This window comes from Triturus cristatus, chromosome 4_2 (genome assembly GCF_964204655.1).
Source record: "Triturus cristatus chromosome 4_2, aTriCri1.1, whole genome shotgun sequence".
Lineage (NCBI taxonomy): Eukaryota > Metazoa > Chordata > Amphibia > Caudata > Salamandridae > Triturus > Triturus cristatus.
The window spans coordinates 736,437,421-736,450,053 of record NC_140586.1 but is presented as its reverse complement, the minus strand read 5'-3'; the positions used below and the strand labels follow the sequence as shown (position 1 = coordinate 736,450,053).

Below are 12,633 nucleotides of genomic sequence, written 5' to 3'. Positions count from 1 at the left end.
TTTAGTTTTCCCTTGATTTTAGGTTAATGTAAGTGATAATCAGCAGGAGCGAGTGACGCGGTCTCCAATCACGGAGTTTGGTTAATTGCAACCAGTTCTCCTACGTGGTTATAGATTTGATTTTTACTCTGAGTTTTACAGAACTATACTACATGCCACCTTTTGGTCTGCCATTTTTATGCTCTTTGGTGGCTGGTTTACTGTACTCAATGAAACCGATAATGGGATGGCTGGTCATGGACCAAGTCTCTTGTAGGGCTATGATTTCAAAACCGCTCCAAAAAGTTTGAAGGTCTGTGAACGGCTAATTCTGAACAAGACCACCGATGTTCCAGGAGCATAGGGAAAGAGGAGAGGACTTAGTGGAGCATGTGGGTGCAATATTCTTAATTCAATCGAAGTGCCTTCTGGTTAATGCTGGAAGGCTGCCAGTTCCACTCTTCCCTTGGTGGATCTTGAGTCTCCCTCTCTCGTTTGCTGGGAGCTGTCATGGTGTGGCCAAGCGTATTTTAAGACGGAGGGGGTCTCTTGCCTAGTCATGGCAGGGGCTATCTGATATTTTGCGAGGATAGCCTGTTTCCTTGAAGACGCTAAGCCTGATGAACCAGGAATTGAATGACTCTTCTCTAGTTAAGATCTTTTGCATGTGAGCTGTAGAAGCGAGGGTCACCTTTCCTAGTCACAAGGTAAGGTGACTCCTCCTTTCGTTGATAGTGCGCATGGGCATTCACTCCATTGTTAGATTGATCTTTTCCACCATCGGGTTCCGTCGTGTATTGCTGCGCTCCGGTTCGAAACCATTCTTTGGGTTCCCCTCGATAATGATAATGATCCAAACCTTTACCCAGCCAAACCATCTCCTCCAGACGACAATGCATCCCATCAAGAGCTAAACAAAGTGAGGAGCACAAACAAAGAGGCTTAAGTGAGTCTAGAGAGGTTTTTTACATATCCTAATGAACATATATTTCTTGTACAACACAATTCTTGACAGCAAACAATCATATGATACACAATACTCTTTCAAGTTTGCTTTTCATCAGTTTTATTAACAATCTTCGAAATAAGACAAGATGACCTGTCCGAGATGAACAGCCTACGCGTTTCATCCCTATTTTCTTGGGACTTCTTCAGGGCAGCATTCTATGTAGTGGAAAGCCTTATCTTTAAAAAACAGTCACCTGTGAGCTTCTTCCCATTCACTAATTAAGACCTCATACAACTCCCTTATGGCTTGAAGATCTGTTATACACATCAGCAATGAGATCAATTCCTTCCGCGATGTCCCATTCCCTTCAACACCATTTTTCGGTAAGTCTACTCGTCCTCTAATACAGAAACAGAATATAAATATAGAAGTCCTCCAATATTTCAGGCCCCTCTTCTTTCAGCCTTATTGCAAGCATCCGCGTCCAAAAAGACACGAATGCTGTCGAAAACGGACTCTATAAGGAACCAGGAGGGCATTACACGCTTTACTGGTGGTGGATACACCTTGATGCCCAGTGCGTGCGTCTGCGCTTCATTGTCGGCCAGGGCACGCAAATCCTGGTGACTCAGAGTTAATATAGGTCTCAGGTCTCCATTACCATTGTCCACCTTCTCCTGCTCCAGTGCTAAAATCTCCTGCTCTAGGGTCTGGATTTTAGACGCTTCTTTCTTCTTCCCCCCCATCAGTGCCTGAGCCTGCCCCTGCAGTACTGTTTTGAAAGCTTCCCATACGTTCTGATGGGATGCCACAGACCCTTCATTTTCTTTGAAGTACAGATAAGCTCCTTCGTGGAGTTTGTCTCTTAGTTCAGTGTCTCGAAGGTGCCAAGGGTCTGTTCTGGGGAATCCTTCTTTGTTAAAAAGAGGTCCCTTAAGGATAATGCTTAGTGGGGAGTGGTCTCAGATGCCCCTTGCCAAATGTGTCGGCTTCTCGAAGCTCCCAACCTGGTCATGTTGTGTGAGCAGGTAGTCAATCCTCGAGAATTACCCGTGACGTGCCATGTAGTATGTGTATTGCTTTTCTTGTGGCTTGTGGGCCCTCCATAAATCCACTAGTCCCATTGCTGCTAGGAAGCCTGGGAGAGCACCCACCCGCGCGTCCTCCCTCTGCACTAGATCGGTCCAAGTCTGGGTCCATCACTGTGTCAACATCGCCTCCCACTAGGAGAGTACCTGTGGGCAGGCCTATCAGCAGTGTGCTAGTTTTCAGGAGAATGACTGTGTGCAGCTTAAGCGGTACATACAGAAAGCACAAGGCGAGAGGATGCCCCTCCCATCTGCCTGTTGGGGCCACACAACATCCCACATCATCTCGCCACATTTGATCAATTATAAGGGGCAGGGAGTTTCGCACTAGGATACCTACACCCAGAGAACCCGTCGAATATCCAGAATGAGCCACTAGTCTGTATCCAAAGCGGTCTAGGGCTTTGTAGTGACTTCCCTTCAGATGAGTCTCATGTAGTAATACCACGTCTGGGGAGTGGCGTTTAATGTGTTACAGGACCAGCGTGCTTTTAATCTTATTCCCAAGGCCATTGACATTCCATGTCCATGCATGTAGGTGAGCTATTCCCACCTCCATTTTAAGTATGTCGGGCTTCATATGTGACTCTTCTCCACCCCGTAGTGACCCCGGTGTGTACATCTGTTGTGTATTGACTGTGTCTGTTATGAGCAACAATGAACAACTTAACAACACAATCTATCATTTACCCTAACTCCGCCCTCCCTGCATCCCTGCTTGGTCAGTTACAAACCCCCCATATGCCCAACATGCGCACTGCCTGTCACCCAAACGGTGCTTTTCGTAACAGAAGAAGGGTGGCGAGTGTGCTGTCGGTGCCAATGACAAAGCAGCTTAGGTCGGATAAGTCGGTATCTCCAGTTTGTTAGAAAAGAGCACCCAGCAGAGGCTGCTGGAAGGCAAGGAGTATCTCAGAACCAAAGTCTAAAACCATAGGCTGAAGTCTGGAGAATGGAGATCCAAATGTCCCCATCAACTTTCCGCACCCCCAACACCCAAAACCACAAGGCACTTCAAGTTTTAGCAGGTCCCCTTAGTGTCACTTTTCTGCATCCTGTTGTTGGTTGGGGAGGCCGGGCCTTGTTTCCTCTGCAGCTGTTCTTTCTTGGCTGGCGTCTGCCCTCGGTCGTCCCTCTGCCCTCGGTCGCCCCTCTGCCTTCGGTCACCCCTCTGCCTCACCGTCCTCCAACCTTCCAGCCACTCCCACGCCCCCTCTGGCGTCGTGAAGAAAAGCGATTCACCGCCCTCCAACACCTTAACCATAGCGGGGAATAGCATCCTATACTTCAGGTTCCTGTCTCTAAGGGCCTTTTTCACCGCGTTGAAGGTCCATCTTTGGCGTATAACCTGCAGTGTAAAATCTGGAAAGAAACACATGGTGGCGTTTCCGTTCTGGAGGTCTCCGTGTGAGCGTACCACTTGTAGGATGGCGTCTCTGTCCCTGAAGTTAAGTATGCGGGCTACAATTGCGCAAGGGGTTCAGGGCACGGCCCCAGCTCGCGCTCTACGGAGAAGAAGGTGGACAGTCGCTTTCGCTTAAGAGTGTGGAGGATCAAATTTTCCAGAAAGAGGTCCGCTGACTGCCCTTCCATTCCTTCCGGGATCCCCACTACTAGAATATTGTTGCGGCGCCCACTACTAGAATATTGTTGCGGCGGGACCTACCTTCTTGGTCCTCTAGTCGAGACATGATTTCTGTTTGGTGTTTTGTCAGGGCCATTATTTGCTCCTCTAGGCATTTAGTCTTGCATTGGAGGCCCCCAATATTCGCTTCGGCCGTGGACGTTTTGGCTGCTAATTTTCTAAGATCTACCCTGAGCAAGTTCACTTCCACCGTCACAGAGTCGAGTTTGGGCTCTAGGGTACCTCTCAAGTCTGTGATCACTTTCATGATGTCTTTTAACGAGGGGTCTGGTGCTTGTTCCTCAGTTTCAGGTAGTGGAGGAGTTCCAGTTGCACCCCCCTCTCGGCCCATCGTAACTGAGTACTTATCAATATGGTTGGCTTGACCAAGACCCAGGGATTTGGTATGGACCATTGTCCTGCTGTTTCCCCGGTCATGGGGGGTAACTCCGTGGTGAATGAGGTGGATGTGGGGTGCGGCTGGGACTTTGCTTAATATATCTTTAGGTCCCTTCCAGTAGGAGAGACAACTTGCTCTACTACGTGTCCTTCCTATTTGGATTATCTGGATTCCATTGGGTTGCTTGTCGCAACTGCGCTGCAGTGTCCCTCGGGGCTCGCCTCTCTCCCAGGTGAGGAATATCCCAGTAATGAACCCTCTGCCTCCTCACAGAAGCTAGAGGCTTTAGTTTCTTTCAGGCTGTAGCCACTGGCACCTCACCGGGTCTTTATTACAGTCTTTGGGGCCCCTGCGCGACTTAAACAGTTGCTGCTCACAGACAGGCCTTACTGCAGGCCAACGCCTGCCTTCTTTACGTCCCTTGCCGGGGGATCAACACCGCAGCGCCCACCCTCCTGGAGAGCACCGCCAGCACCCGGTCCCCTGCCAGTATGGTTCGGCCCTCCCTCAGGACGGGCGGCCGTGCGCCGGACTCAATTCCTCACCGCCACTGGTGCGCCGGTGCAGCTCGAACCACTGCAGGGGTCTCCACCAGGGCTTGAGGGCCAGCGCCAGCATGGTCTTTCTTGGTCGCTGGGTGTCTTGGATAGGGTAGAGCCGGGCTGACGGGTTCTTCCACGATGACGCCGTTCAGACCCCTTGTCTGTCCCTGCCCGCACCGAGCGCGTTGGCGGCCTTAGCTAGTGATGGGTTGCGGCTGGCGCCATTTTGCCTCTCGGGTGCCTCCTCAGCATTGCACTCCACCTCGGGTGCCGCTGTGGCCTGAGCCGCCACAGGTCACCATTTCGTCTCTCACCGCTCCCTCAGTGGCCCCAGCGCATCTGTGCCCTTTGTGCAATCGGATGGTGACGGATATTATGGGGATGAATTCTGGTGGCTAGCACAGCACGCTCAGTGTGTAGCCATCTTTGCCTGGCACAAGCCACGCCCCTTTTCAGCCCATTTCTGATACTAATATGCCTCAAATGGAGGAGAGCTGGTTGTCAGCTCTAGGAGAGGTTAGTGCCTGGATTCATCTCCAGTTTCAGGGTTACTTTCTCCCCCTGACCTTGCCACGGAGGCAAGTTCCTCCTTTGCAGACATGCAAAAAAAAAGTGGCTACAGTTTTAAACTTCTCACTTCCTACGGTGCAAAGGTTCACAAACCCTTTGATTTAGGTCCTTTTTCACAGACAGACAGACGAAGAACCTGCTCTTCTTTGGTGAGGCCCTTTTTGATATTTTATTAGGTTCTTGGGCTAAGCCTGAGTCTGGGACCTCAGTGGACCGAGATATTGCACATAGACATCTGCCTGCACCTAGGGACCCAGTTTGTATTCATAGACACCCTTCCACCTGTAGCTTGGTGACTCAGGTTGCAACTTCTTCGCAAGATGTAGATTTTGTTCCTAAGAATCCAGTCAGTAAGCAGTCTAGGAATCGTGTTGCATGTGGTAAACACATCTTTGCTTCGGCAAGTTCAGCCTTGAGATCCACAAATACATCTTGTGTGCTGTGGTATTATTGCCATGCTTTATGGGATCCGCTGCAGAATTTGTTATCTCTTTCGGATAATGTCCGCCTGGCGATTGGTGATTTGATTAAAGATGGTCAACAGGCTGCTAGGCTTACCATAAGTTGTGGTTTGGATACCACAGACTCTGTAGGTGGGATCCGCTACAGAATTTGTTACCATCTCTTTCGGATAATGTCCGCCTGGCGATTGGTGATTTGATTAAAGATGGTGAACAGGCTGCTAGGCTTACCATAAGTTGTGGTTTGGACACCACAGACTCTGTAGGTCGTGCAATGGCATCAGCAGTGGCATTAAGGCATAGAGCTTGGTTGGCAGCTTCGGGTTTCTCGGAGGCTATCCAGTCGACTTTGGTCAACATGCCATTTGATGGTGCCCATCTTTTTGGGAAGCAAGCTGATGCAGTGTTGAGAGTCTTCAAAGTCATAGCTTTTCGTAGTTTGTTACTTTATTTTATTTTTATTTTGAAGGTTTTGTATAGCGCGAATAAGACCCTTGCGGGTATCAGAGTGCTTTACAAGGTAATTGTAGGTGATGGACATAAACAAAGAAATCATATACGGTGTACTAATACATAAGTGGAAACTATTTCGATGCAGTTACAGAATGGCAGATATATACTCGACTGTTTAAAAGAAAAAATTCGAGTGAGGGTTAGTTGATAAAACATATACATAAGAATACTATAATTTACAGGCTCGCAAATATACAAGTGTCTCTGTGAAGAGTTCAAGTGAATTTGGCCATGAGAATCGCTTTCACTTCTTTTTTGAAAAATGCCGCAGATGGGTTCTGTCTCGTTTCTACGTGCAAGGCATTCCAAATCTTGGGAGCCATTCCTGAGAAGGTACGGTTGTAAGTTTTCTTCTTAGTAAATCGTTGAGGTTTCAGTAGAAGATTGGAGGAGCTCCTAGTGGTTCTGTTACCACCCGATAGTTCCAATTTACTGGTGTAACTTGTTCTTATACTTGAGATGTAGGTTCCTTTCAAAGCGAGTAAGCTTTGTTTGGGCATTTTACGTGTCCGTTATTGGTTTGACCAATCGGTGTCCTGCGAAAGCAGATGTTTTATTCTCAGTACCAATTTTTTCCTTTTCTTATGGCTGATTTAGATAACGAGGGAGGTTTCCCTTTGTCTCTTGGTCTCTGAGGATGAGCTTCATGCTCAAGAAGTGATCGTTAAGAGATGTATCTTCTTATTGGAATATTTTCTAATGCAGGCTTCTTTGAAGCAGTTCAGTATGCTAAAATGAGCATGATTTCAACCTTTTGTTGTCTTTTATAGGGACGTTAGAATGCCAGTGGTAAGTCTGATCTATAGTGATGCACAGGTCTTTACTCGTTAGAGTGATCAACGTGGTATTTCCTCACTACTCTTTTAGTGGGTATATCTATTATGGCGATATTCAGGGCCTACGTTTTGTATTCTTCAGAATACATGTTCTTGTGGACATCATTCATTAACATCCTCTTGGACTGTGTTTTTATGGTGTAGGTGTTCTTCGCCTTCTGGGTATACTGCATAGCTGCATTTTTATTACATGTGCTTCGGTTTTTGGAAAATTGTGAGAATAAACTCAGAGTTTATGGTATATTCTTTGGAAGGGATAAGTATTTCCGTTTGTTCATTCCTTGAACATATGGAGTAAACTCTGTATCTTACGCAGTGTGATCGGTAGTGTCGGGAACATACTGATGGAGACTTCTAGCTGCAGTTGCGTTACCTGTTTTTGGTCACACAATTTATGGAGTTTTTAGGCTTTATAGAAGCTCTTCTTCTTATTCGCCCACAATGCTTTTTAGCAGCTGTTTGGAGGGTATATTCTATCTGTCTTTTTGGGTATGTGTCTATTTTCACTGTGCTTTGCCAGTCCTTGTGATTCATGGCTGTTACTTCTTGAGGCAGGCTTGTGATCAAATTATGTTTCATTTCGCAAGTGTTGTTGCACACACTTGTTGCTAACAAGGATTGTTTTTATATATTATTTCCCTTTAATGCTTTATCTTTTCCATATTAATATTTTGATACAGCACTAATAGGTGCATTGCCTTTTCTTCTTTCACTTGTCTCAGGATTTTGAGCGTGCCCACGGTTTGGAGTTATGTTCAGCACTTCGGATCATGACACTGAAGGCCATGCAGGCGCAGGCTTTGTAGATACCTGCAGTTAATGAGGGGCAGCGATGCTCTATGTGTTTTTAGACCACTTGGAGTCTTTTGGGACACAATTTTATATGTATTATGTATATGTCCAGGTGATACACCTTAGTGGTGAAAAACATTTTTACAACATGACATAATTGATGAATATGAATATTACATTCAAATCTATTGGTGTCATTTTAACCTCCTTACAGTACATTATGTTACCTTCAAGTGGTCATTTTGTTCAAACAAAATTCTCACTCTCATGGACGTATTAATGTTCATTTTTCTTTTGGTGTTCATTCATCTTGGTATAATGGAATGGGTTCCGAGAATCCTCCTTTGGAATTTTATCAGGACTGCTCTTTTCTCTAAAATTTCTTTATCATTGTTACATGACTGTTGTCCTGCACTTCGCCCTTTAGTCAACGAGTTTGTCGCCTTGGGGAATAGAGGTTAATGTCTTATAATTGACAGATGGTTCTTTTGGGGATTTTCCCCCCTTTTCCTTCAAGGAACGATTCTCTTGGGCCTGTAAGGTTGTTTATTATTTATGTGTTCTGTTGTGATAGTCATCATGGATTCTGTTGAGAGCCAAGCTCTTGTTTTGCTATTTCTACTTACATTTGGTCGGTTGTTAGTTAGTTAGAACCTTTGTAGGATTGGTTCGCAGACCCTCCTCCAGGGGGGTATAGCTATGGTATTTAATTTAAAAGTTAAGGAATCTGCGGCTAGATGTCTCTATCAGATGTAAAAGTTACTTACCTTCGGTGACGTAATATCTGGTAGAGACACAGTCTAGCTGCAGATTCATTAACTCCCTACCCATCCTCCCCACTCTGTGAAAGTCATATCAGGTAAGGGTTTTACCCTTTTTCAATACTGGTTTTATATACCAGGGATCACTATCTCAACTTACATTGGGGCTCACCAGACCACTTGGCCTGGCCACATGGGTTTTGTTTGGCTGGTCCTAGGATGCTTGTTTCCAGTCCGGGGAGGACCTGGCCTGGCAGTTTGGGCTGGACTGTTCCCATTGGGCACATGGTCAAGACTGATTTGCATATGGCTGGGTTCAAACTGGAATGGCATGGGGAGCAAATAAACTATGGATTTAGGCCCAGATATCTGTACTGGAGTGAATGTATGACAGTGTTCTGCCTTCTGCCCATCAGTTGTTCTTTTTGCACTTGTTTGGCTGTTGTCATATCGTCCATTTCCAAATGTGTGTGGTCGGTATGGTGGGGGATGTTTTCTATTCACACGAGATTGGACACCAGTGGGCAGTATTGATTTATTTGTTTTTTCTTTGAAAGTCTTTGTTTGGTATCATCATACCTGGTGTTGGCACTATCAATATTGTACGTAATGGTGTGATTCAACAATCAGCTTGGTGCTGTTTTTAAAGGCTTTGTTTCCCTATCATGACACTCATTACCACTAATAAATGGGCTATAGTGTGTGAGGTTTTCTTCCCTTACTTGGGGGTTATGTACCAAGGCACAGGGTTTCAAAGATTTTTGATGAATTGTCTATAGAGTATAAGGTTTTCTTCTCTTGCATGGTGGTTATTCACCAGGGTTCAGGATTTCATTTAACTCTGTGCTTTAATTCTTTGGGTAGGGGGTTTCTTTAAAAATCCATATCTGATATTAACATACCATTTGATGTCCTTCTTTATAAATTTTTCAAAAATTTTCGATCTTTTTGGCACACAGTTTCCGCATCCAGTTTCTATAGTGGCTCCGTGTTCTAGCGCGGAAGGTTTCACAGAAGAAACTGACATCCGCGCACGAGAGGAGACTTAAATGGCTCCATTGACCTCGCGACCGGAGTCGACGTCATCGTAGAGGCTTACAACATCGCCCCCCAGTGCGTAGAGGTACTTCTCAAAAAATTTCAGATCAAGACTTGCGCCTAGGGAGAATTCAAAAGTTAATGAATCTGCGGCTAGACTGTGTCTCTAACAGATATTACATTACTGAAGGTAGGTAACTTTTATTTCAACTATATACGTTTAAAAAGGTCCCAACTTAGATTTGATACACTGTCATCTACAATCTGTCATGGTTAATCCCCGTCTGAGCGCACAGGAGAGTTCAAAGTAAACTGACATCAGAGCACATAGGCAGCATCTGTATGCAGCTTCATGCTGCAACTTCTAGGGCGGTCCGAGGCTGTTGAAGAGTCTGATGGCACCACCTACCTGAGCATGGATCATGCGTTTGGAAAAAAAACAATTGTATGCTTTCTGGAGACAGCGGATGTTCAGAAGGTGAGGGATCTATAGTTAGAAGAGTATCCACCAGAAAGAACATTACTAACTGTAAACAACTTATCCATCACCTTGTATTAAGCACCTAAAGTGTCATTTTTGTGTATGAACACACATGCATTGCATTTGTTTGTTTTACATTTATGATAACGTTAGGCCAAGAATAATGCTTTTAAAGCTTCATTTCTGAATTGTGCTTGTATTAATTTGGCTTGCATAACTGTATTTGATGCCTTCATATGTGGGACAACTACAGTAAGGCTGAAAAGTAAGTAGTTTGTTTTCTGTTTTAGCTCTTCCACGAAGATGGAGAATGCTGGGTGTATGATGAACCACTACTGAAGCGAGTAGCTGCCGTAAAACACTGAGTGACTTGCAAAAGTGATACGTCATTTAAAACAACATTCAAACCCTCAAGTTAAAAAAACAAGAAAGTGGCAACAATGTTGGTAGTACCTAGAGAGCGCTTTGGCTTCAAATGAAGACATCTCTGTAGACCTTTACTAAACTACAGTGGTTCCGATCTCAGGGATGCTGGACTTGATGCAAAATTAATATTTGTATAGAAAACAAAAATGTACTGTATTCTACAGTAATTATACTTCGAGGTCACAATTTTAGAACAATACATATATGGGCTAAAATAAATGATATGTACCCCCACAGTCAATTCAGAATCCATGCCTATTTAGAAACTATCTATTCTGGACTAATGCCTTGTGAAGTTCACTCTTAACAATATACAGTGTAAAAGTGCAATGTAAAAAAACAATATTAGATCTCAGTTTCATATATTACTGTTGACCTCTATTCATATAAATGTGTGTGTATATATATATATATATATACACACACACACACACGGCTTACAATGACCTAGCCAATCAGCATTTTCTGTAAATGTACATATGGTGAAGATTTACAGTTTTAGACCATGATGCATAAGTGCAACCTAGCACATGTATGATAAAAATAATTTTTTTGCCATTCAGTGTCCTTGAAAAATATCTTCTGTATTTTTATTTTAGAGACTTATCTGCTAAATATAACAATAGATTACAATTTAATTTCCCTCAGTGTATCTTAAAGCATCAAAACATAGATTTTTCAATCTGCTCTTATGCATTTGTATTTATTTCTTAATAAAAAAAATACATAAAATACTTGTTTGTTTTTTAAAGTCTGTAAATGTCTTGTTGTAGTTAGTTATATTCCTAACCGTTCATTTTTATTGATACGTCTCACTGCAGATTCCTCACATTTGCAATATCCCCAGATTCAGTATTGATCTAGAAGGTTTGAACAGCATTGCTCCCGTGCACCAGTAGGTGGTGTCATGCAGCTCGGTCTTGACTTCATTCCACCCTGCAAATGACATTGGAGCAGCATATAATATCTACCCCAGCATGTCAAAATCAGCTCCCTTCTTTCTGCACCTTCGTAAGCAGATCCAAAGCTTGTCGCCAACTTATTTCTCGTCAGTTGTTTTTTTTCTTACAAATTGTTTTTTTGTTTTTTTTTTGCAAGGAAACTATGGGCCACATGCATCAAGCATAAGTTTTGCGATTCTTAAATAGCGATTTTTATGTAATCGCTATTTAGGAATCGCAAAATAGCATGCATTAAAAAAAATCTCAATAATTTAGCGATTCGGTATAAATCGCAAATAGCGAGTCTGCTATTACCGAATCTCTATTAGCGATTTACCCATATTGCTGCATTTGGATGACATCACAACCAGGAAGTGAATCTGGGATTGCTCACACCTGTTCAGATTCAGAGGAGGAGGCAGATTGGTGGAGCTGAGCAGAAACTGTGGGAAAACAACAGCATGGCTTCAAAAACGGGAAAAAAGAAAGGCGAAGGGTGCAAAAGAAAGCTTAAATTCAGTGAAAAATAACTCATTGATGAAGTGGTGCTGAGACACGATAAGCTTTTTGGAAAGCTGTCACTGCAGGTTGCAGAGCCAGTAATAAGGAAAATGTGGCTGGGAATCCAATCTTCAGTCAATGCAGTGGGTGTGACACAGCGCTCAATATCCGACCTGCGCAGCTGGGCAAAAGAAAGGGTGGCTGCAAGACTTGCAGTGGCCAAAAAAACTGGAAGGGGACCATCTGCGGAACGTGCCAACACACCCTTGGAGGACATGGTCGAATCTACACTGCAGCCAGAAGCAGTTGTCAGCATTACCCAGATAGACACCTCGGAACAGGCTAGTACCTCACAAGGTAAGACAAATGCAAATGAACTAGTATTGTGCAATCTAACTAAAATAGCCCCCAATGTAGATAATGCGTAGTGTAGCAAATCTGAGTCCAGTTTACATTTTACTTGCAACACCCAAATGCATTATGGTAGTAGTATACTGAAAAACATAAGGAAAGGCAAGGAGGGATCAAAACGGCTTCAGTGCATCAGAGTACAGCAGTGAAGTGGCTAAAGTAGACTTTGTTTGTTACCAAATAACTTTATTAGACAATGGCATGCGCTTTGCCACATACAGCCACACAGAAAATACTGAACTTGCACTGTTTAAAATCACAGATGCAGCTGTGCAAGAGAGTGACGTGGGTGATGTCCCTGACACAGGAACCTAATGCAC

At 44.2% G+C, this 12,633-nt stretch overlaps 1 protein-coding gene across 12 annotated transcripts in view; it reads left to right on the top strand.

Moving 5' to 3' along the window:
* OSBPL9 (oxysterol binding protein like 9) overlaps window positions 1–11,192 on the top strand; it is a 1,355,357-nt gene extending 1,344,165 nt beyond the window's left edge. For all 12 annotated transcript variants that reach the window (XM_085602637.1, XM_085602632.1, XM_085602635.1 and 9 more), the window contains one exon: window positions 10,325–11,192. In XM_085602637.1, coding sequence (XP_085458763.1) covers window positions 10,325–10,399 — 75 coding nt within the window. In that variant the 3' untranslated portion in view covers window positions 10,400–11,192. The remainder of the gene's footprint in view (window positions 1–10,324) is intronic.
* The last annotated feature ends 1,441 nt before the right edge of the window (window positions 11,193–12,633 follow it).